A 24,091-nucleotide genomic window follows, 5' to 3' on the forward strand; every position below is an offset into this window, starting at 1 on the left:
ACGAGGTATGCCTGTGCTTCCAATTCCTTACAGTGCCTGATACCCAGCAGGTATGCAATATATGTACTGAATGAACAAATTAATGAATGACTAGTGTAGAGGTTGCTGCCAATTACCGCTCCTTTCCAGTAATCTTGTTTTGCCTTCAGCCAAGCTCATTTCCTCCTAAAAACAAAACAAAAACCCCCTCCACTTCCCCCTTCTATGCTGTCCCCATTCACTCCTTTACTTAACCTCTATTTTTAAAAAATATGTTTCTACTGATTTTCTTGAGAGAAAGAGGAAGTTAGAGGGAGAGAGAAACATCGATGAGAGAGAATCATCGATTGGCTGCCTCCTGCACTCCCCCTACTGGGGACTGAGCCCGCAACACGGGCATGTGCCCTGACCGGAAGTGGAACCGGTGACCTCTCCGTGCAGGGGATGATGACCAACCAACTGAGCCATACCAGCCAGGGCCTTTTACTTAACCTCGAAACTCTGTGAAAGATTGATTTAAACCTTTGTCTCTATTTCCTCTCTGCCTACTCACATCAGTTGGTTTCTGCCACTAACATTCCTTGGTCAGCACTGGCTTCATCATCACCAAATTCAATTTCTCCTCTTTCAGTCCTTATATCTCTATAGTATTTCATACTAAAAATCAATCCTCCCTTCGTGAACTTCTCATTTCTCTTTGTTCTTGTATTTCATCATCTTGGCTATCTTCCTACCTTTTGATCAGTCTTTCTCTGACCCCTCTTTCACCTTCAACTCTCTAAATATACCCCAAAGTTCTTCATCAACTCTTTTCTTTCTAAATGTTCTCTTTTGAAAACCTTATCTCTCATGGTTCAGGATTATGTCCATACAGATGATTCCAACTCAGAATTTTCTCTTGAGCTTCAACACCTCATTTTCAAATGCTTTCTGGATAGCTTCAGGTGGATAACTCAGATACTGCCCTTCATCATGTCCAGAACTGAATTTATTACCATTTTCTTCTCTTTCACCTCTAATATACACCCCTCTTCTTGGGGAATAGTCCATTCATCCATTGTGCAGGCCACCCATTCGATCATTAACGCCCAGTATAACTTTCCACTCTTCACAAACATCTCACTTTCTTACTTGAACTGCTATAACACTAATTTTCTACATAAGTTCTGTTTATACAAGGACTTTCTCTGATGATGAAAATATCCAGTACAGTAACCACTAGTAATGTGACTACTGAGCAGTTCAACTAAGGAACTTAATTTTTAATTTTAGTTAATTTAAATTTAAAGTGCCACGTGAGTCTAGTGCTTACTGTATTTAATAGCATTGGAATACTTTTTCTTACTACTTTTTCTTACTTTTTTTCTTGTTCTGAAACAAGAGGCAGTACAGGATAGTGATAGCACAAGCTCTTGGACTAGACTGCCTGGGCCTGAATCCCAGCTCCATCACTTACAGCAATGTTGCTTTGGACAAGTCATTTAACGTCTCTGTGCCTCAGCTGCTTCATTGGCAAATAGGGACACTAATAGCAACTACCTCAAATGGCTGCTGTGGGAATAAATTAATTAGTATGTAAAATAGGTGCCTAGTCTAGCTAAAGTGTTAGCCACTGTTCATTATTATTATTATTTTAAAGAACTTTTATCTATAAACCTTGTTCCACCTTCTAGATCCCACCTCATATTCTTGGTGAGGATAGAGACTGCTTTTTAAAAAAATGTCTCCCTAGTGCCTGCACATTGTTATGCTGTCCACAGAGGAAGCCAATAAATATTCATTGTATGCGATGTGTAAATTAGAGTTTAAATCCCATTAAAGTGAACTAGAAATGACAAACCAATTTCCTTATTTATAATCTGTGAGAAGATTAAGACTGTAAGTCTTGTTTTCATAAATAAGAGTATCCATGCATTTATATTAGTCCCATTAGACTTGGTACAACAAAATTAGAAGACAGGAATGAATGAAGAATACCACAAAATAGAACTTTTTTGCCTTCAGTTCAGCCATGAACACCTCTGCAGTACACCCTAAATCCAAAATGTTAATAATTACTGAGTACATACATTAAGCTCATTAGCTTCATCTAGTACTTGAAGTTAAACAATTACCGCTATTTTTAGTTGGCTCCTAAACAGATGTGAAATGAGCTAAATGAGGCAACTGTTAGTGTATTCACGGGTCTACACTGATTCTAGAGATCCCCTTTTGCAGGTGTCAATAACAAAGAAGCTATAATATTGCAGCTTACAATATGAAAGCTGCTAAGAAGAAAGTGTTCTTCCAAGCTACTTAGGTAAAGGCTTTATCAGATTTAATCATTCTTGCTAGAGGAAAGAAACTTTATTATGTAACGTTATTATAACAATAGTCAAAAGGATCTACATATCTATGACAACTTAAGATTATCATATAAAAATGCTTTTTACTTATGTTGTCATTCAAGAAATGCATTATTCTCAAAGATGGAAGACAGAGACAACTGGCCCAAGATACAATGGAGAGTAATAAGAGCAAGGTTGCTTTGGCAATATGCAATTCAGGCCAGGCTGGCTTTAAAGGAGTCAATCAGTACCACACTCATTCCAGTAAAATCAGTCCCATTACATGACATTTGTATTCCAGTGTTCCTTGGAACTGTGGAGATAGTTCAAAAATCTGCAGTCTAGCATAAGCTAACTCAGAGAACTACAACTTCACTTTTTCCAAAAGCATGGTTTCCAAAGGGAATTATTACCGTTACTTCTAAAACTAATCTTATGTTGGTCTGCTCTCTGGGATGTGCATAGAACCACCCCTTGGCAGACACAACCAGGTCTCCACCTTCATATACAGTGGACTGTTAGGACAGTTTCTTTTGGAAATTTTGCCACCAGCTAACTCAAGGCATTTTACATCCCCGTTATCCTCAGTTACCACACATTTTGGGCCTTAATTGGTGTTTCATATTCTCATCCCCAAACTGCTTTCTGCTTCCCCTACCCATCAATTAACCCTCAATTGTTTTCTCCCTCTAAATCTTTCCACTTTTCTCCTGGAACCTTACTCCATGGTTAAAAAATTCCAAATTACTCTAATCTTCAACTTCACTGTATTAACTGATGCCAGCCTCTGCTCTGAACATACAACTTCTGCTGCCCTCTCAGATGGATGCTGTCCTCTGTCTCATTCTAATTACCTTGGAATTGTAAAGTAAAAAAAGTACCTGGCTTACTCTCCAAAGCTACTTCCAGTACACTATTCCTCTGCCCTTATATTTAAAAAACCCTGTATTATTTAAAGGTTTGTGCCATCCATCTGTACTATCTTCCCTCTCCCCTTGCCTTATTAATACCTACTAGCTTCCTATCAGTAGCAGGTTCATACTCTTAACCCTCTGCTGCAAATCTTATCATTAACCACTTCTATATTTCCTTGGAAGACTGATTCTACATCCTAACCAGTATTCCTTAAAATACTATTCACCTATACCAGAATCATCTCAGGTGCTTCTTAAAATGCAGATCCTTGGGCATCATGCATAACTCTGACACAGAATATCTGGGGGCAAGGTCCAAGAATCAAATTAAAAGACTAAGACTGTCAGACTGCTTATCAAAACAAAGTTTAACTATATCCTACTTACAGGAGATACATATATTTATATGTATTTGTTGTTGCAAATGGCAGGATTTCCTTCTTTTTATGGCTGAATAATATTTCATTTTGTGTGTGTGTTTGTGTATAATTTTCTTTATCTGTTGATGAACACTTAGATCTTAAAAGTTCTCATCATAGAAAAAAATTGTGACTATGTGAAATCATAGATGTTAATTAAACTTATTGTGGAAATCATTTTGTAATACAAACATATATCAAATCATTATGTTGCACACCTTAAACTAATACAAAGTTATATGCCAATTATATTTCAATAAAACTGGAAAAAATAAATAAGTTGGTTTAGCTATTTTATTATCAGACAAGAGAGACTTCAAGGCACAATGTGTTACCAGATTTGGAGAGGGACATATCACAATGATAAAATGTTAACTCCTTCAGGAAGTTTAAACAATCTTAAATTAATACATATCTAGTAATATAACCTCAAAGTATATAAATGAAAAATTAACAGAATTCAAATGAGAAATAGATAAGTCAACACTAATAGTTGGAGATTATAACATTCATTCCTTAGCAAATGATGTAACAAGCAGACAAAAAATCAGATTTGAACAAAATAATAAACAAACTTGACCTAATTGACATATTTGAACACTGCACCCAACAACTATAGAACATGCATTCTTTTCAAGGGCACATGAAATATTTACCAAAATTGACCATACAATGGGACATCAGGCAAATCTCACCAAATTTCAAAGGATGAAATCATACTGTGTGTGTTCTGAACACAATGAAAGTAAGCTAGAGAGCAATAAATAAAAGATAATAAACATTCTCAAGTGTTTGGAAATGAAGTGGCATATTTCTAAATAACCCATGAGTCAAAGAAGAAATCACAATGGAATTAGACATTTTTAACTGAATGACAATAAACAAAACTTCAGAGGTGTGTAGCTAAAACTATGCCTAGTTAAAAATTTAGAGCCTTTGAGTTCTAAAAGGAAGCCTGAAAAAAAATCAATGAAACAAGGAACCATTTCAAGAGGTTAGAAAAAAGACAGATAGCAAATTAAACCCCCCAAAGGTATGGACATCTTTAGGAAAAGAGTAGAAATTAATGAAATAAAAAACAAATATATAATAAAGAACAACAACAAAGACAAAAACTGGTCCTTGATAGACATCTGGCAAGACCGAAAGATAAAAGCCACAAATTACCCATACCAGAAATGAAAAAGAGTAACATTACTAAAGATCCTACATATACTGAAAGACAATAGAGGATATAAAAACAAATTTTTGACAATTTTTTTAAATGAACAAATTCTTTCAAAAAATTGTTAACAAAACTGACACAAGGAGAACACAGTCATTTTCATATTTTCTTTAATGTTAAAAACTTCCCACAAAGAAAATTTTAGGGCCAGATGGTTTCACTTGTGAATTCTTTCAAATATTTAAGAAAGAAATAACATATATCTTACATAAATTCTTCCAGAGGATACATAAATAACACTTCCCAACTCATTTTATGAGGCTAGCATAACACTGATACCAAAACTCCACAAGATAAGGAAAATGACAGACATATTTCTGATGAATTTAGGAGCAAATATTTGAAAAAAATATTAGCAAACTGAATCTAGTGATATATAAAAAGACTAATGCATCAAGACTAAGTTGGATTTATTCTGAGAATGCAAAGTTGGTTTAATACTTAAAAATCAATCAATATAATTTACTACAGCAACAAAATAAAGCTGAAATATGATTACCATGAAAAAGCAACTGACAAAATACAACACCAATTCATGATACAAAGTCTCATCAAAATAGGAACAGAAGGGAATTTCTATAATCTGACAAAGTACATCTACAAAAATATCCTACAACAAACACCAGACTTAAGGGTACATTGAAAATTTCCCGAGATTGGGAATGAGACACCACTTCTATTCAACACTGTACCAGAGATTTAGCCAATTCAATGAGAAGTAGGGGGGAAAACCCAAAAGGTAAATTACATGAGTAGATTGGCTCTGGGTAGGGATAAGCAGGGCAGGACAGGAATAAAGGGGAGGGGGAAGAATACTGAACTAAAGTTCTATTTCAAATTGTAAAGCACTATACTTTAACTTCGCTTCTTAAGCTTCTGTGATCCTGCTTACAAACCTGTAGGCTAGATAAAGCAGGTATTATTTACTCGACTTTGCAAATAGTATCCTAAGACTCAGAGAAGTAAACTGATTAGTCTAAGGTCACTGTTTAAGAAGCAAAAGGCAATATGAGGACTGCTCCAGGAAGTGGGAGTTTAAACTTGAGTTTGTGTTTTTTTCAATATGTCATCTCACAAGGAAGGGAGGTAGAAAAGTACAAAGGGAAATTTTGTCCAGAACTTGCTATTGAGTATCCCAAACTTAAATAAAGTTGCCATTCAACTCATTACCTAGAACTTCTTTTTCTGCCATATCTAAGAATTTGGGAGCATGGTAGCTGAAATGGCAGACAGGTCCCCTCTGACTTTACATGCATAGAAACATCATAAAATATTTTAAAAAATAAAGAGAACAAGTTCAAAAGAAAGGAAAATCCCCAGAAGCTAGAAAATAAAGAAGGAACTTAAAATCAGAGTGAGAAGTGGGAACTGACCTAGATTCAGATATAGCTTCAGGGTCTGGTCCCTGGAGTTTTAGTGCCCATCCAGGAATAGAGATTTGTTTTCCAGCTTTTAAGGCAAGTGGGTGAGTGACAAAGACCGACTGTAGTTCTCTTGATGAAATCTGGACCCTTGCTGAGCTGCCCAGTCAGTGAGAGAGAAGGGGAAAAACTCTATCCACTGGCTCAGGAAAAACATAAACAATTTTCTATCAGGAACCTCACTGTAGGGGTTGTAGAGCATAGATAAAAAGGCCCCAAGAAATGAAAACCACAGGTCCATGATATAATTGAACATTAAGGAGAATTTACATGATCTAGATGGCATGGAAACTCCTAGCTGAGAAATTACAAGGACCACTGAAATCCCTAGGGCTCTGGCAGCAACAGAAATGAAAAGGCACTGACTATTTTCACAACACAGCACACAGTTCTTCCACAGGGAAGAGGAAATGTGATCTTCAAAAAATTACAAACCATACAAAAAGATACATTTTCATGAAGTAGAGTCAGCATATACAGCAAGTAGGATACCAGCCACCCACGCAGAAAAAATAGAACATTCCAAAAGAAACCATAAAATAGTATGTTTAAAAATGATTAAAATATGAAAGTAAAACCATAATGAAAGTTTAGGATATTCTGAAACTTTTGGCATTTGTAAAAGAATCAAAAAAATATCTAAAAACTACAGTTATTAAATGAAAAACTGAGTGGATATATTAAAAGCAGATTAGACAGATTAGTTGAAGAGATGCTTAGTTAACTGGAAGATAGGAGTACACCATCCAGAATGAACTGAGGAGAAACAAAGAATAGAAAACCTGAAAGTGCACTTAAAAGACAGAGGACAAAAGTCTAATAGAAGTTCAAAAGGAGAGGACTGAGGGAAGGATGGCTAAAACTTTTGAAAATGAAGACAGCCATGAGGAGTATGACTTCTGAATAGAATGACTAATAATCCACACCTAGACGTGGGTTAGCAAAACTACATACATCAAAGATTTCAGATGAAAGGTTTCCAACCAGCAGCAAAATAAGTCATAGAACTCATTCAGTCAAAGAACTAAAGGAAGATAACTGTCCATCTAGCTAACTACCATCCCTTCCCTATTTATTTCTCAACTCAATGGAGAAGGTATGCCAGCAGAAGAGACACTTGGACCGGAGGAGTTGGAATTAGCAAACACCAACAATATCTGGAAAGATACTTAATTCAGTGGACACTGTGCCTGTGTTTCCTAAATGTGAGGTGGACAGGTGACCCTAAACATAAGGCTCCAGAAGCTTTTGCCTTTGCACTATTTCTAGCCCAAAGTTGTATTTCTTAGTGCAAAGGCTTAGGCAGAATTATTCAAGGAGCATGTAAAGTGAACTCTACATAACAATTAAAACTGAAGTCTCTAGAATCAGACTAATAGGGATCAAATCTTGACTGTCCGTTAAGCACTGAGTGAATTTGGTCAAGTTACTTTGCTTCTCTGTGCCTTAGTTTCTGCAGCTGTATCTCACAGTTTAAAAAAGATTAAATAAGCAAACACATGTAAAGCATTTGGCACAGTATCTAGCACAGAGTAGGTGCTTAATAAAGCCCAGTTATTATCATTACTTACTTTTGACCACAGTACTGTAATTTGATTACATACTTTGAACAAGTTATTTTTAATATGACTACTAAAAAACTGAAATATAGGAAACATACTCTGACATCTACTGAGCAGCCCACAGTCCATGATGGATTTCCCAGCACTTGATTTTGGCACAGAAGATGAACTAGTGAAGATTTCCCAACACCTGTAAAAGACACAAGAACTCTAGTCAGGTAAGAGACATGCTGAAATCTATGACGGCAAAAGTGTAACTGAGAATATGCAGTAATAACAGCATGTTTGTTTAAAGGGTGTTCACACCATACCAACCATTTAATAAGCTTTATTAATAGATGGTCAAGAAAAGTGTCCTCTAAAATTTCACATAAGGAGGGCTTGTTAAAACACAGAATTCTGGGTCCTGTCCCCAGTTTCCTATTCAGCAGGTCTGTTGTGGAGCTCAAAGGTTTTGGACTTCTAACAAACTCCCTGGTGATGCTGATGCTACTGGTCCAGGGGCCTCACTTTTGAGAACTACTATTCTAGGGCAATTTCATATGAACTAACACTTTCCTTTTGAATGATTTCATCTATTCAGTCTTTTTTAGAATTGTAGAATTTTAACAGATCTTGGAGGTAATCCTCTATCCTGATCACCAGTGGAGAGGTCCGTTCCATGGCACCCTGTCAGATGGTCTTCCAGATTGTGCTTGAACGCTGTCAGTGGCAGGGGCTCCCCATTTCACAATTCCTTATTTACACACTCCAGTTCTCCCATACAGTGATTTTTAAAAGGCAGCCAACCACTTGGCCCAGCTTTACCCTTTGCTAAAAGAGAACAACTCTACTCCCTCTTCTAATCATGGCCCTTTACCTTAAGGCAGCACTTTCCTTTCCTTTAGCTCTCCTGGGCTCAGGACATTCTGTGTGAGGGGGAAAGAAAATGAGTTCTCTCCACACATCGATGGAGTCACTTATTCAATTAACAGCTTTTTTATGCCATTATGACAAGCATGGTTGGTGAATCTTTCTGCATTATTTGCTGTATCAAAAACTTAGACCATCTCTTTGTGTGCACTTTTGTGCATGAATCTATCATTTATGTTTATTTTTTATTATGTAAAGTTATATTTACAGACAATCACAAAGAATTTTTTAAAAGGAAAAAAAAACACACACCTGAAGAGCACTACCGTCGATATGAAGGTTTAAATCCATAAGCAGGTTTTTCTATAATCTTTCCCATAAGATTGTTATTGTGAATATATACATGGTGTACTTAAAAACAATAAATCATCAAGCCTTTGTTTACACATCTGGTTCTGTCTGGAATACACTACCCATTCTCCCCCACCCCTGCCCTCCACTGGCCTGGTGAATTAACCTGTCAAGACTCAGCATCATTCTAGTCATTGTCTTTTCTGACTCCACACAGGTAGAACTAAGCACATTATCCACCATCCTCTGCGTCTCCACTGTACCCTGGACATTTTTCTACAGAACACTTATAACACATTATTACGCTTGTTTGTTTATATGTATTATTCATTCTGTTTAATTTTAATTTCTTTGAGGACTGGGACTGGGTTTTACTTATCTTTTTTCTTTAATCTCCAAATACTCAGAACAGGTCCTTAATTATTTATTTAACGACTAAAATTATCCATGTTATTACAGAATCTTCCTAAACATGTTTAATACCTCCTACATTGTAGTTCAGAACACTGACATAATAATTTACTTAACCATTTCCTCATTATTAGATATTTAGGGTATTTTAAATTTTTCACTATGCTAAGAAAAGATTTCTGTTTAAACTTTTAATATTAAAATTATTTCCTTAGTATAACTTCCCAGAAGTGAAATTAATATGTAAAAGGAAATGAACATTTAAAGTTCTTGATATATATTGACAACTTTCATCTGGTCACTCTGCCACCAGCCATACACAGAAGCCTGCAAGTCTTGCTGCATCTCAACAATGTTATGTAGTTGCTTAGTGTTACAAGTTTTCATGACCTCTTGATTTATTAGTCACCTCATGTAATTGAACCAAACATTTTCCCAGATTTCCCTTTTATTCTTTTTATTATTTTGCATACAGACATTTAAAACTTTTGTTGCTCAGACTTAGCTTTTGTCTTTGTATTTACTGCATTGCATCTATGATTTTGGGGGCATATTATTGATATTTGTGCTAGTATTTAATTGTTTATGTTGGAGGCATATATCTAGGCATTTAGTTATCAGTTTGATGCAAGGCTTGAGCTTCTAGTTAAGCTTAATTCTATATCAGAATAAGTATTTTTATGCAGTAACACGTGTAGCTCTCCATGAATTAACTTTGGGTGATAAGAATTAGCTAATACTGGATGAACTCTAAACAATAGGAAGAATGGAAGTACCAGAAATAATGGCTAGCTATTCATTTCTCCTTTTTTTTTTTTTTTTTAATATATCTTCATTGATTCAGAGAGAAGAAGGGAGAGGGAGAGAGAGAGTCGAAACGTCAATGATGAGTCATCATCAATCAGCTGCCTCCTGCACGCCAACTGGGGACTGAGCCCACAATCTGGGCATACGCTCCAACAGGGAATGGAACCTGGATCCCCTGGATCCTAGGTTAGTGCTCAACAGCTGAGCCATGCCCGACTCGGCTAACTATTCATTTCTTTAAGAATTTTGGGAAGTTCTGATTCTATGTTTTCACTATTAGAACTAAATTAGATTTAAAAATGCATTGATTTGCTGAGAGGTAAAAGGCCCAATAGAATTCAATAAATACCAGCTGCAAATGGTTGTTGGTAATGTATTAAGCTCATTCCTTATCTCTGAAAGAACAAAGAAGTCAGTATGTGCATGTTAGGGAGACTTTCAAGATTCTTTACGAAGTTATCAAATATCTCTATGGGATACAAAATAAATCTCTAATCTCTAAGTCCCAAGTCATTCCTTTATGTATTTGTGAAACCCTCCAAATTTCACAAGGGAAATAAGCCTTTATTAAAAAGTAAACTTTGAAGTTAGAATGCAAAGGCAGATGAAGTGTAAGAAGTACTGTATATTATAACCTGTCTGACAGCAAGTCACTGTTAAAAGGGAACTGATAAAAAGGCAATAACTGACTGCACATATAGCCTAACATCTGAATGTGAAACAAGATCAATTACTTTCCTGGTGGACATGACTGTCTTTTGTTTTACAACTAAACTATAACGAACAAACAAACAAAATAAAGCTTACTAATTGCCTGGTCACTTTCCCACTTTTAATGCAGCAGCCAATTCAACCCTGTTATGTAATGCACTAATTCCAGTTATAACCCCAGCACCTAATACAGTGCCTGCTCTGTAGCACATACTTAAGTGTTGTTGTTGTTGTTGTTGTTGTTTTGGGGGGGAGTCTACTAGTTCCAACAATATCTAACATGAAGAGATTGTTAGGGGCAATAGAAAAGGGAATTATAAAAGAGAGACACCCACTTCAAATATCATGAAACTGTGTTAGCTCTGTATTCCAGTTCTAAATTCTACTTGATGCTACTCTTGCCAAATCCCTTTAAAGTAGCATTACTTTATCTGTAAAACTGAGTGATTTTATTACATTAACTTCAGCACCACTTCAAGCTAAAGAACTGGAGTTGACATAAATGTATTATGTTCATATAATTTCATACTGCAACTTTCTTAAGTGAATTTTAAATAGCTCTCTCTGTAAAATATTTTATAATGTAAATAATCTTCAGGCAAGGTGAAAAGGTTTTGACCGCCTTCTTTCCCCAACAATGTTGCTCAGTTCTGTAAGGGTGGTTTTCAAGCTGTCTGAGGTATGTCCTCTTCACCTCCAAGCATCTGGCACAATGTCTTTGCTCATAACACACATTTCAAAGGTGAACTCCAGAAAAGCACAAACAACTATGAAATACAAGGTTAGCATTTATTCCAATTCCTAAGGAGCATAGGAGTGGAGGTGTGGTAAGAGGGAGGATAGTGAGGCAGGAGGGGGAAATGCAGACTTCCAATTCCAGCTCTCAAATGTCCAAGGTGTCAAAAGAATTTTAAAACTAGAATTAAACTGGGTTCAGCATTAAGTCTAAGTTATTGCATAATATGGCCCTTATCTTAATTTCTCTATTTCTTACAATCTAGCACGTAATAGGTTTTCAATTAAGATCAAAGAGAACAAAGAAATCAAGCCCAGTTGAGAGTAAAACAGGATTACCATCCAATATTTCATTTCATAAAATAACTTAGTGTTTAAGTATGTGGACTCTGGGTTCAAATCGGTTCTGTCAGTTACATCTCTCAGCCACACTTTTCTCTTCTGTAAAATGGGGTAATAGGGCTGATTTCCGGATTAAATGACTTAATATATGCAAAGCACTCAGAACAGTGTCATTTTTCTTAGTGCACGTTTGACTTCCTTAAGAAACAAAATCTCTTAAAGGCACGGTCGGTCCTAACTTCTGTTTCCTTAGCACCGCGCGCAACAGAATACTCAAGGTCTGCATATCTTTTAAAACAAAGGAATTGACAGTACGCGCTAGGTTACGATCGTCAAGGAAACCGACGTAGGTAGCTGCGGAGGCGGAGGGACCGCGACTCTGCGCCCCCAACCCGCGCGAGGCCGCCGCTTCGTCAAACAGAGCAAAGTCCTCTGGGAAGTGTAGTCTTTAGGCCTTGAGCGGGATTTCAGCCTCCGCCCGTAGCCAGTTAGTGGGTGGGGAGGGAGTAGTCGTTATCGGATAATACAAAAGTGTCGGGAGCCCAAGAAGTGGGTTAAACCGCTCACCTGAGTCTCCCAACACCAGTACCTTCACCCGATCCAGGGACGCCATCTTGCCACCGCCTTCCTGGGGTTAACGCCTGTTCCGGATCGTAGGCCAATCAGAGCTGTGCGTGGAGGGCAGAGCCTTCCATTTCATTGGCCAATCAGAGTGAGACTCTCTCCATTGCCGGCTTCACTGCGCTGATTGGCCGGCCCGGTGAAACGTAGCGGGTGGTTCCCAAAGCCGGTCGCAGTAATAAGGCGTTTTCTTTGTCGCAGGAGTGGCGAGGCTCGTTTGAGCCGGTAGTTGAGGCGCAGAGGGAAGCTGTAGTGCCAGTGTTCGAGGATTCGCCTTGGTAAAGCTTGTTCCCTGTTCCTTGTTCTGGGTTCCCTGGCCCGGAGTCGCATTTCAGGGTTTCTCCTCCTTCTCGCTCCTCTCTTAGCTACCCTCCTCTTCTAAACTCCTCTCTTGACTTGGTCCTCCAAAGACCCATTGACCCTGGAGCGGCCCGCGTGCGACCTCTGGTAGGACCGGCTTGGCTCCACCGAGTGTGGCCCCTGGGCTCAGCTGGCCGAATCCGAGGGCCTTGGGGGTCTCGCAGTGTAGGGAGGAGTGAACATGACCGAACCGGGCTCGCGGAGGGCAGCTGGGTCCAAAGGTTTCGCTGTGGTTTGCAGCTTTCTTACGTATGAAGGCGTGCACAGTACCATGAAATATGGTAGCTGAGGAAACCGCCGTTAAACGTGTCAGATCCAGATTCTTATAGAACTGGCATAGTAAGATACTGCAGTAATCCACTGGATTAATAAACTGGAAACCCCCGCATCCTCTCCTTTCTCTATTTATTTTATACCCTGCAGCCAGCATTATCTTTTAAAATTGCAGACTTGATCCTGTTGCTTCCTGCTTAAAACCAGTTGAAGTTTAAGAAGAGGGTTTCCAGTAGCCTGTCTTTTTCTACTGTGGAAGCGGCAGTGGAGGAAGTAAACTGTGGGGAAGCTGGCAGGGTGGGCATGTGGGAAGAACACGTGCTTAGGCGATCTGTTGGAAATTTTTTTGAAAGTACTTGACTAGCTGTGCTGGATTCTGGAAAGTCAGTGATGAACACGATGTCCCTGTTCTCAGAGATGGGTACGGAGAAGTACATGTCTATTCACTGCAACAGGGAAGGTTGGGAAAGAGCCAGGGGAACTTGTGAAAGGGGGAGTCATACTAAGCCCTTAAGGGGAATCTGCAAAGGTCTCTGAGGAAATGTCAGTTGAGATGTGAAGGATGATTAGGAGAAGAGAGTTTGGGCAGAGAGAACAGCATGTACAAAGGCCTGAAAGTGGGGAAGGCGTGTGTGGCTGATGGAATTAAGAGCCGCCCAGTGTGGCTGGACATAGGACCCACAGGGTAGATAGTGCAGAGAGTTCATTCATTTCAACTTTGTTTCTCCAGCTCTGTGCCTGGTGCACAGTAGTTCTTCAGTATTTGTGTGATTAGAGTACATATGATTCAAAAACGATCTTTGGGGATCTGTGCTGGGTAGAGAGATAGGTGAGACTGGGAGGGACTGAGACTTTGAGGCAAAAAAGAAGAAAAGGGCTTGCCCTGAGAGGTCACACACTTAAACATTTCCAGAGACCAGCCAGCCAAGCTCTTTCCCTGTTTAAAAGTGACAGCTGCTTTTTAGCTTGTTTTTTCCATCTGGGAACCTGGTCTTACTTTTCCTCAGATATTTTCAAATTTCAGGAGGAGCTGAAAATTGAGATTTATGTGAAATCCCACTATTTTTAGATGTTGACAACTAAGAAAATTAAGACATTCTTTTGGTCGGACAATGTGGCAGAGGCTGCCAATTTGGGACCTGTGATCTAAATAATTTAAGAAATCCAGAGACCGAGTAGGAGATTCAGCATATGTGGGGAAGTAGAAGTGATAGAGAAGGCAGTGGCCACAAAGGACGATTTTAGAATGTAGAAATTTGAACTAGGTGGCATGAGTTCTTTCCTGAGCTCCAGTTTCATCCGTTCAGCTACCTGCTGGACATCTTCACAGAATATTCTGTAGGATTTCCTCAAAAACAAGCAACTAAAAGTGAATGCCTCGTTTCTTCCAAACCTGTTCCTCTTCAGTTGTTAACTTATTTTTCATAGTAGTACTTTTCCTAGTTACACTGGCTTAAAACAAATAGCTCTATCTAATTGTATTAACAACATGCTTGTTTAATGGGTATAGCTTTTCAATTTTACAAGGTGAGAAGAGTTATGGAGGTGGATGGTGGTGATAGTTATACAACATTATGAATGTATTTAATACCACTAAACTGTATACTTAGAAATGGTTAATTGGTAAATTTTGTTATGTGTATTTTGCCACAATAAAACATTTATTTAAAAAAAACAAATAACTATTTAAAATTTTTCTAATTTTTTTACTCCATTTCCAATGTATTATTGAGTCTTTTGAATTTTGTTTCTGTAATAAGTTTCATCCCGTTCTCTTGCAATTTTTTGCTCTCTTTCTTAGTTTAAGTTTGATAGCTCCTTATACTTCCACAGTGTGTCCATTTTCACTTACCTCAGTCCATTCCTCATATTGTAAGAGTCACTTTTCTAAATAGGAGTTCTTATGAATACCAGTACTTAATGGGACTCTTATGATGCCATCTCTGTAAGCAGCATATTTTACATGGATTATCTCATTTAATCCATACATCAACTCTATGAGGAAGGAACTGTTAATTACTTTTTATGCAGGAGGAAACAGACTGAGAATTTTCAGGGCCCCAGGCTAAGAAATGGTGGAACTGGGATTCAAAACCCAAAGCTATTGGACTGCAGAGTTCTCATGTCACTGCCTTGTTCAAATCTCTAGGACCCCCTAAGTTGTTTCAGGCAATGGAAACAGGCTAAGTAAGTGACACGGTCCTCCAAATAAATGTAGGGTGTGCATTGGCAGGATATGTCATAGCCAGTCACCAGATTTGTCTGAAGCAGTGGTCAGGGACTTCTGTTCATTGGAATCACCTAAAGAGCTTTTAAAATAAGATGATGCTTAATCTGACCCTCCCAGACCAGCTGAAACAATCTCTGGGGTTGGGGCCCACGTGGGTACTTTTAAATGCTCCCTAGTTGAGTTTACTTTACAGTCAGGGTTGAGAATGGAGTATGCGGTGGGAGGTCAGGGAGGGGAATACAATAGTAGGAAGTAAAGTTGGAAAAGTATCTTATTTTGACATTTGTCTGCCATTCTTTGGCCTGTTGGATGTTTCTGAAACCATATTTTGTATTCTGCCAACCTTTGAGCATGTAACAAAGAAAAACAAAACTGGGTTCAAGTACAATGTATCACCACATTGAAAAGGAGAACAAAATGCACCTGGTAGTGTGCTGTGATGCTACTTTGAACAAAATGCACCTGGTAGTGTGCTGTGATGCTACTTTGGTGTTGAACCCAGCACTTCCTTGGCACCTTTGAGCCTTGGGGTAACAGGAAGGCTGTAGGACCACAGGTTTGGATCTAGGTGCTATTTTGTTATCTGTTGTATAGGCATGCCTGAGTGTTTACAATATGAAATATATATTTTATTATAACTAACTTTCCTTTTTTTCCCTTTATTACATGTAGGGCATGATATTCTGCCCCTCTGTCTCCAAAATGTGTATAGATTGGTTATTTAGGAATATCTTTTTCGTATAGTACTGTGGATATAAAAATATTTCTTATTTCTTATATAAGGAGATGTTAAATGCTAACCACTGATTTTAAATAAAAGGTTCAGTAAAAAATAGTGTTAATAACAGAATATGATTCCCTATTGAAATAATTCAATGGGATGTCTGTTGAAAATTTCCCAATGGTGTAGGGAATTTTATTTGATGTAGTCTGGATAGCCTGACCATTTTTACCTTGGGATATATTAAATCAATATGAAAGCTATTTTTAAAAAAATTTTATTTATTTATTTTTTTTAGAGAGACAGGAAGAGAGAGGGAGAAACAGCGAGTGGTTACCTCCTGCACACACCCTGACAGAATTCTGCAACCTGAGTATGTGCCCTGACCAGGAATTGAACTAGTAACCTTTCAGTGCATGGGACAATGCTCAACCAACTGAGCCACACCAGCCAGGGTGATATGGAAGCTATTCTTATTAATTAGTGCTTCCTAAGCACATTACTTCTCATTTATTCATCACAACAACCTCATTGAGATAGTTGATATTGTTATTTCTCAGAGAGTAATGTATGACTTGTGGTTTAAGGGATTTGCTCAGGATCATACAGCTAGTAAAACACAGGCTGTCTAACTCTGAATTCTAAAGCCCATGCTTTTTTTAACAATCGCATGAAAATCTAGCCTATGCCATGCTTCTAAAAGACAGCTTTCTGGGTCATGACATAAGAATTGGATACAATTGCTTTGTTCTGCAAGTGATCCAGTATTTAAGGGTATTTTGGACTTGCTTTTTTTTTTTATTTTTAAGGGACTATACGATATTTACTTAATTGGTCATCAGATTTAACTTTGCAAAGTTGGTAAAGCTGCTGGATCTAAGTGTTAATTACTTTCATATTTATAACATTAATTTTGCAAACACCCCAATTGGTGATTGCTTATGTGTTTATTGGTTTGTTGTGATTTTATTGTGAAAGCATGACTATGTAAAACTTTCTAGATTCTGTTGGTAGAAAATTATTTATTTTATTATTTATCCTCACTCCCGAGGATATGTTTTTATTGATTTTACAGAGAGAGGAAGGGAGAGGGAGAGTGAAAAAAACATTCATATGCATCCGTCGGTTGCCTCCTGTACCCACCCTAACCTGGGATCTATGGGAACAAACCTGCAACCTGGGTATGTGCCCCAACCAAGAATTGAACCTGAGACCCTTTGATGCACAGGAGGGTGCTCCAACTGAGTCACACCAGCAAGGGCAATCTTGGTAGAAAAATTTTACTGAAGAAATAGACACTCTAAGGATATGTTAACTGCTAGGTTTCTCGGGTGTTTCCAGCATTCCCAAAGATCTATCTATAGCAGTGATTTTCAAATGGTGTGCTACAAGAATTTTTAAAACGTGCAATATCTGACTATTTAGTCAAGGGCACCAGCCTCTTTTCCCTTAGATTGTCAGATAAAAATATGACAACAGCCAATGCAACAATAGCTGTTCTGTGTGAATGAATCAAAATTACACCTTTTTTGGTCAGATCAGCAAAAGTATATTTTTGGTGTGCTGCAGAATTTTAGTAATTAGTTTATGTGTGCCATGAGATGAAAAAGGTTGAAAATCGCTGATCTGTAGCATTAAGAATAGTGAGACTTCATTTACTTTTTTTGTGTTTCTCTCTGAAATAAAGTGGGCTTGATATATCATTGCTATAAGTAATACTTTTTTTGTTAATTCTCACCCGAGTTTTCTTAGAGAGAATGGGGGGGGGAAGGGTGAGAGAGAAACAGAAACATTGATGTGAGAGAGAGACATTGATTGGTGGCCTGCATGCTTTCCGACCCGCCTGGGATCAAGCCTGCAACCAAGGTACGTGCCCTTGACCGGGGAACCCATGATTCTTCGGTCCGTGGGCCAGCACTCTTAACTACTTAGCCAAACTGGCCAGGGCATAAGTTAATTTTTGAATCAAGCACACTGTAGATCATGAAAATTGACATTTAAGAAATATGTCGTTTTTTTGTTTTTTAATTTTTTTTTTTAATCCTCACCTGAGGATATATATTTTTTCATTGCTTTTTAGAGAGAGTGGAAGGGAGGAGGGAGGTGGAGAAGAGAGAGAGAAACATCGATGTGAGAGCGAGACATCGATTGGTTGCCTCTCACATGAGCCCCCACCAGGGCAGGATTGAACCTGCAACCCAGGTAGGTGCCCTTGACCGGGGATTGAACCTGTGACCCTTTGGTGCTCAGGCCAGTGCTCTAATCACTGAGCCACACTGACCAGGGCATGTCAGGCTTTCTAGGTGTAATCTTTTGTGTACTCTAGAGCAAAATCTTGTTCTCTGTTAAATGCTTAGGCATTATAAGTTATAAAACAATGCTTTGAGTGTCTTTATGGCACTTTGAGAGTAGTGATAGCTACCTGATGGGTTGATTATTCTATATTTAAAATGATTACTATGTCCTTATTATGCCTAGGTAATCTTCTCTATTTTTCTGAATTCAGTACATTTAAAGGTGGTTTGCTAAAGATGGCAGACCCAGATGTCCTCACTGAGGTTCCTGCATCATTGAAGAGGTTAGCCAAGTATGTGATCCGAGGTTTCTATGGCATTGAGCATGCTTTGGCCTTGGACATCTTGATCCGGAACCCTTGTGTGAAAGAGGAAGATATGTTGGAGCTGCTCAAATTTGATCGGAAGCAACTTCGTTCAGTTTTGAATAACTTAAAGGGAGACAAGTTCATCAAATGCAGAATGAGAGTAGAGACTGCTGCGGATGGGAAAACGACTCGCCATAACTACTACTTTATCAATTATCGTACTCTTGTTAATGTGGTAAAATATAAATTGGACCACATGAGAAGGAGGATTGAAACTGATGAGAGAGATTCCACCAACCGGGCTTCCTTCAAATGTCCTGTCTGTTCTAATACTTTTACAGATTTAGAAGCTAATCAGCTCTTTGATCCCAGGACAGGTGAGACTTTTTCAGTTTATGAATCTTTTAAGTAACATTTAAAAATAAACTATGTATCCTTTTTCTTAAACTGATTCATCTAATTTTTAAACCAATCATGTATGTCATTATAAAAGTGAATGGGTTGGTGTAAACACCATATGGTCTTTCTTAGTCTTACTGTTCTGTTTGACTGTCATTCTCCTTTAGAAACACTTGCAAAGCCTTTCTCCTTCACAAGGGAGTGCACTCCTCCACCCATGGCCTTCCTACCTCTGTTCCCACCTCCACCCCTTATTTACAGCCACAGCCTAATTGAAGGGTTGACTTTTATACCGCTTTGAGACTCTTCTGACATTACTTTTGACTTGTTCATTCAACAAATATTTGAGCACCTACTGGTGCCAGTCACTGCCAGACAGTCACAATACAGTGTATATAAATGTGATGTTAGTGGAAGTGTAAAGTGCTATCAGGAGTACATAGCTAGGGCATTTAATCTGGAAAGGCCTCTGGAAGAGCTTGAGTAACAGCTGAGACCTAAAAGATAACAGTTAAGCAGATGAAATAAGAGGGGCACCCTTTCCAAGTTAACAAGTGGATAGATATTTAATCTCTTAAGCATTAGTTAGTAGAAGAAAATTGTCAACAAGATATGTAATTTGCTTCATATTAATACTTTAGTTAAGGATCTTTTTTATGAACCAGAATTTACAAAACACATTTTCCAAAAATGCAATATGTCTAACATTAACATGGAAAACTTTAAAGTGCTATATAGTTATTTTGTATTGTCATTTGTAAACTGGTAAAGAGACTATAGTTTTGCTAATTTTTCATAGGTCAATTTGTTCTTATTTTCAGGAAGTAAAAATCTATAGAAAGAGTCAATGCCGTTAAGTTAGGTTGTCCCTTTGTTATGGCTGAATTCAGGAGTATAGGTTACTTTTTTAAAAGTTCATAGGTCTGCCTTTTAAAAAACTATCAAAAATGTAATTTAAACTTTTACATGTGACATTTTTATTGGAAAAAAATTACATATTTGTGTACATGTTTAATTTTCTAATTTTTGTTTATGTTCTGTATTTTACATTTAAAAAAATTGGAATCTCAGTATCAGTTAAGATGATTAACAAGAAGAGCTAGCCTATGATTTTTCCCCCTTATTTATGTGAAGCAGTCATTTGGATGAAAAGTCACTTAAAGAATTCCCATTTGTGTTAAATGTTTATTTTGTTTACTTCGAACGGGAAGGATCTTGGTTATAAGAAAATCTTAACCATCCTAAGCATGAGAATTGCTTGTGTGTGCCATAGAGGAAAGTTGTAGAATATATCTGGAGCTCTTTCAAAATAGACTAGGAAAATCTTGTGATTTTTGCTATACACTCTGACAGGTTTTTTTCCCCTCACCCGAGGATATGTTTTTATTGATTTCTAGAGAGAGGAAGAAAGGGAGAGAGAGAGAGGGGAAGGGAGGGAGGAACACTGATGTGAGAGAGAAACATCAATCAGTTGCCTCCTGTATGCACCCCAACTGGGGATCAAACTCACAACCTAGGTATATGCCCTGAGCGGGAATCAAACCGCAACCTTTTGGTGTACGAGACGATGCTCCAATCAGTTGTCACCTGACCAGGGCTACTCTAACCAATTTCTTAAAGGAGCTCTGGGTTTTAGTTTTGTGATTTTCTTTAGATGTTGGTGTTACAGTCGTCATCTTCATCACTCTTGACTGCAGTAGAAGGTGTTATCCAGTTCCTCAGAGAGGGTAATCTGAAGTAATGTGTTTCTACTATATTTATTCATTATTTTATTCTTATTTAATTTCATGAAGCTTTCTAAAAGGAAGTTACTCCACTACTTATGTATTAGTATTTAAGAGATTGACCCATGATGCTCTTTGAATTTCACCTAAGTTTGGTGTCTAATTGAAGCTGATTGTTATGTTATCTACAGGTGGGTGGCCTGAGGACAAGATAACCTAACACCCAAATATATAGTCAAAGTTATTTGAATCAGGAAGTTGAGATAGGGTAGGGAGCATGAAAACACTTTATGAAAGAGCTAAAACTGAAATAGTTGTTTTACTGCCATTCTGAACAAAGACTTTTTAATATGAAGGTGGGAAAAAGGGGTTCAAGGAAAGCAAAAGTGAGTCATTTTACCTTAGCATCACTCGAGATGGTGTCCTGAAGAATGTACTGGCCTTTTGATTATAATTTGGCTTTTCCTTTGGAGTTCCCTTTCAGGAGAGAATGTGCTGTTTGGGTGATACTAGGACCCAGCCTGCCTGTCAGTTTTGTTTTGTTTTTCACTATTAACATGACACCGTCCTGTGGTCTGTACGTTCCCTTTAGAAATTTCAGTCTTTTTCTCTCTGCTCCCTTCCTGTTTTGCTCAGTATTCATTCCCATCCCGCTCATTTTGAAGAAGATGGGAAGTAAACATTTGTTATGTGTATCAGAGGAGGAGGGGGGGGACTGTTTCTGCTGTAATATTATAATACTTATGTTCTGTTTAAGTTGATAGATTACAGTTTTCATTCTAAGCCCAGACTTATATAAAGCTATTCTATTTCCTGGTTGTTGTTGGAGATTGGTGATTTTTCTCATCAAATGATGGAGATACCTGATGGGTTATTTCCATTCCCACCTCAACAGTTATTAGGTTGAACTGTTATATTGTCAAATACAGGGCATTCAGGAATTAGATTTGAAGCCTTCTAGACTTGACTGCTTCCCTGATAAAAAGTTCTTAACTCAAATGTATGGACAGCTCCCTGCCACTGGACAAAGGGTAGTGACTCCTAGATGAGCATCTGGAAATTCTGGGCTCAGGAAACTCTGAGTCCAACAAGAATTATTTTATCCAGGCTAATTTACACATACGCCAGAAATCTTCTACTTCAGTTTACAGCTTTTCTCTACTTTACCTCTCTTTCTCTAAAGATTGTAAGGTCTCTCCATACTTTCCATTTAGATTTTGCCTTTGGTGTTCTTGGGTTGAATTCTCTCCAAATGTTTGATGGCTGTATGTGTGAGATAATAGAAAATATATATTGGTCTCTGCCCAGTTTCTTGGACAGATCTCCTAAAACCCTTGTAATTTTATAAGTGTTAAGAGCACTAGGTGCATCTTTTGTGCTATTTGTTCTTTCACCCCAGTTCCTGACACAGGGCTCCTGAAAAGAAACCCTTGTAATTTCCTGGGTGATAGGAGTGTCTTTTGTTCTAATGAGGCAACTCTGGTGGGCTCCCAGATGAGAAGCTTGGAATTTTAAGCCCTGTTCCCCCTTCTCATGAGATGGGAGAAGGGCTGAAAATGGGGTTAATAATCCATTATGCCTACGTGATGAAGCCTCCATAAAATCCCCAAAGTATGAGGTTTGGAGAGCCTCCGAGTTGGTGAACACATGGAGGTGCTGGGAATGTGGCACACCTGGACAGGGCATGGAAGCTCTGAGCCCATCCCACATACCTTGCCTACACAGCTCTTCCATCTAAATATTCATCTGTATCCTTTGTTACATCCTGTAATAAACTGGTAAACATAGGTAAGTGTTTTACTGAATTCTGGAGCAGCTTTAGCAAATTAATTGAACCCTAGGGGTGTATGGGGGGGATTGGAACGTCTGATCTGCAGCCAGTTGGTCAAAAGCACAGGTGATAACTGGGCTTGCAACAGGTTTCTGAAGTGGGGGCAGTGGGAGCAGTCTTGTGGGACTGAGCCCTTAACCTGTAGAATCTGATGCTGCCTCTAGGTAGACAGTGTCAGAATTGAGTTGACTGGTAGGACACACAGCTGCAAGTACAGAGAATTGCTTGGTGTGGGGTAAAACTTCCACACATTTGATGACCAGAAGTGTCAGAAGTGAAGTGTAATGTGTGAGTAGTAAAGGAGACAAACAAGGAAGAAACACAGATAGAGAGCTGGGTTTTTCCCTACGTAGAAAGGAGAAAGACTGAGGTTTTTCTATTACAGTAGGTATAGATATTTTATTTCATTAAAATGGAATTGCTTAGCCTTTGCCCACTAGTCCCTGGTTTCAGAAACTTAATCAGGCAAAACTAGCTGTTTTACTTCTTGAAATATCAAGGTTTTAAGTAATCAAAACAAAGACAACATGACACGAAATTCCTCAGATCAGCAAAGTAGCGTCTTGTGGTTCATAAATGCATGTTTTTAGATTTAGCAAGTTTTCTGTCCATGGAAATAGACTTAATATTTCTACTTTAGCCACCTCAGCCATGGGTGATTTGGTTAATGGCACTTCTAAGTTAAATTCAGAAACATGCTTCCTGGGAACAAAAGGGAAGGGGAGATTGTATTTTCAGATATTACGGCTAGATGATATGGAAATGGCTTTTTATTTTCCATTTTTAATTTAAAAATTATGCAGCCATAAGGCCAGAGATAATTGTGAAGAGAAAATGTTACCCCAAAACGCACTAGCTTTTACATATTACCTATAATTATAATCACAGCCAAAATTAGTTTGCGATCTCTTGGTTCTTTAATGTACCAAACTCTCTCATTTCTATTGAGTGTTCAAAAAATGTTTTAATAGGTATGATTTTACCCCCCATTTTCCTTTATACACACTTTCAGCACTTTGATTTTATCTATTTTTTCCTAGTACAGATACCATTTTATTCCTGTTCTAATTTTTTCTTAACAATTCTCAGCGGTGGGAATATTCGACGAAAGAATATAGTTGTACAGCTTAGGTGTTTGAATTATAGACAGTTTGGGAGCTCCTTTTACTGAAATCACCTAGAGACCTAGGAATCCCATTTTAAATAAACTTTGAAATAAGTTAAATTTTTTAAAAAGAAATAAGTGTATATTTAATAAGATCTTAGGAATAAGA

At 38.0% G+C, this 24,091-nt stretch overlaps 2 protein-coding genes across 5 annotated transcripts in view; one reads left to right on the top strand and one right to left on the bottom strand.

Moving 5' to 3' along the window:
• RABL3 (RAB, member of RAS oncogene family like 3) overlaps nt 1-12,680 on the bottom strand; it is a 34,549-nt gene extending 21,869 nt beyond the window's left edge. The window contains exons 1-2 of the mRNA XM_016199911.2: nt 12,624-12,680; nt 7,946-8,037 (exon numbers count right to left, since the gene is read on the bottom strand). Of these exons, the coding sequence (XP_016055397.1) occupies nt 7,946-8,037; nt 12,624-12,669 (138 nt within the window). The 5' untranslated portion in view covers nt 12,670-12,680. The remainder of the gene's footprint in view (nt 1-7,945; nt 8,038-12,623) is intronic.
• Nucleotides 12,681-12,867: 187 nt separating this feature from the next.
• Nucleotides 12,868-24,091, top strand: part of GTF2E1 (general transcription factor IIE subunit 1) — a 38,795-nt gene continuing 27,571 nt past the window's right edge. Inside the window, exons 1-2 of one of the 4 annotated variants that reach the window (XM_087818180.1) lie at nt 12,868-12,955; nt 18,740-19,240. In XM_087818180.1, coding sequence (XP_087674306.1) covers nt 18,793-19,240 — 448 coding nt within the window. In that variant the 5' untranslated portion in view covers nt 12,868-12,955; nt 18,740-18,792. Of the gene's footprint in view, nt 12,956-13,217; nt 13,732-13,887; nt 16,635-18,739; nt 19,241-24,091 lie in introns of those variants that run through there. The other 3 variants (XM_087818179.1, XM_087818182.1, XM_087818181.1) reach the window with 3 other exon arrangements.

This window comes from Miniopterus natalensis, chromosome 6 (genome assembly GCF_054644295.1).
Source record: "Miniopterus natalensis isolate mMinNat1 chromosome 6, mMinNat1.hap1, whole genome shotgun sequence".
NCBI classification, from domain to species: Eukaryota; Metazoa; Chordata; class Mammalia; order Chiroptera; family Miniopteridae; genus Miniopterus; species Miniopterus natalensis.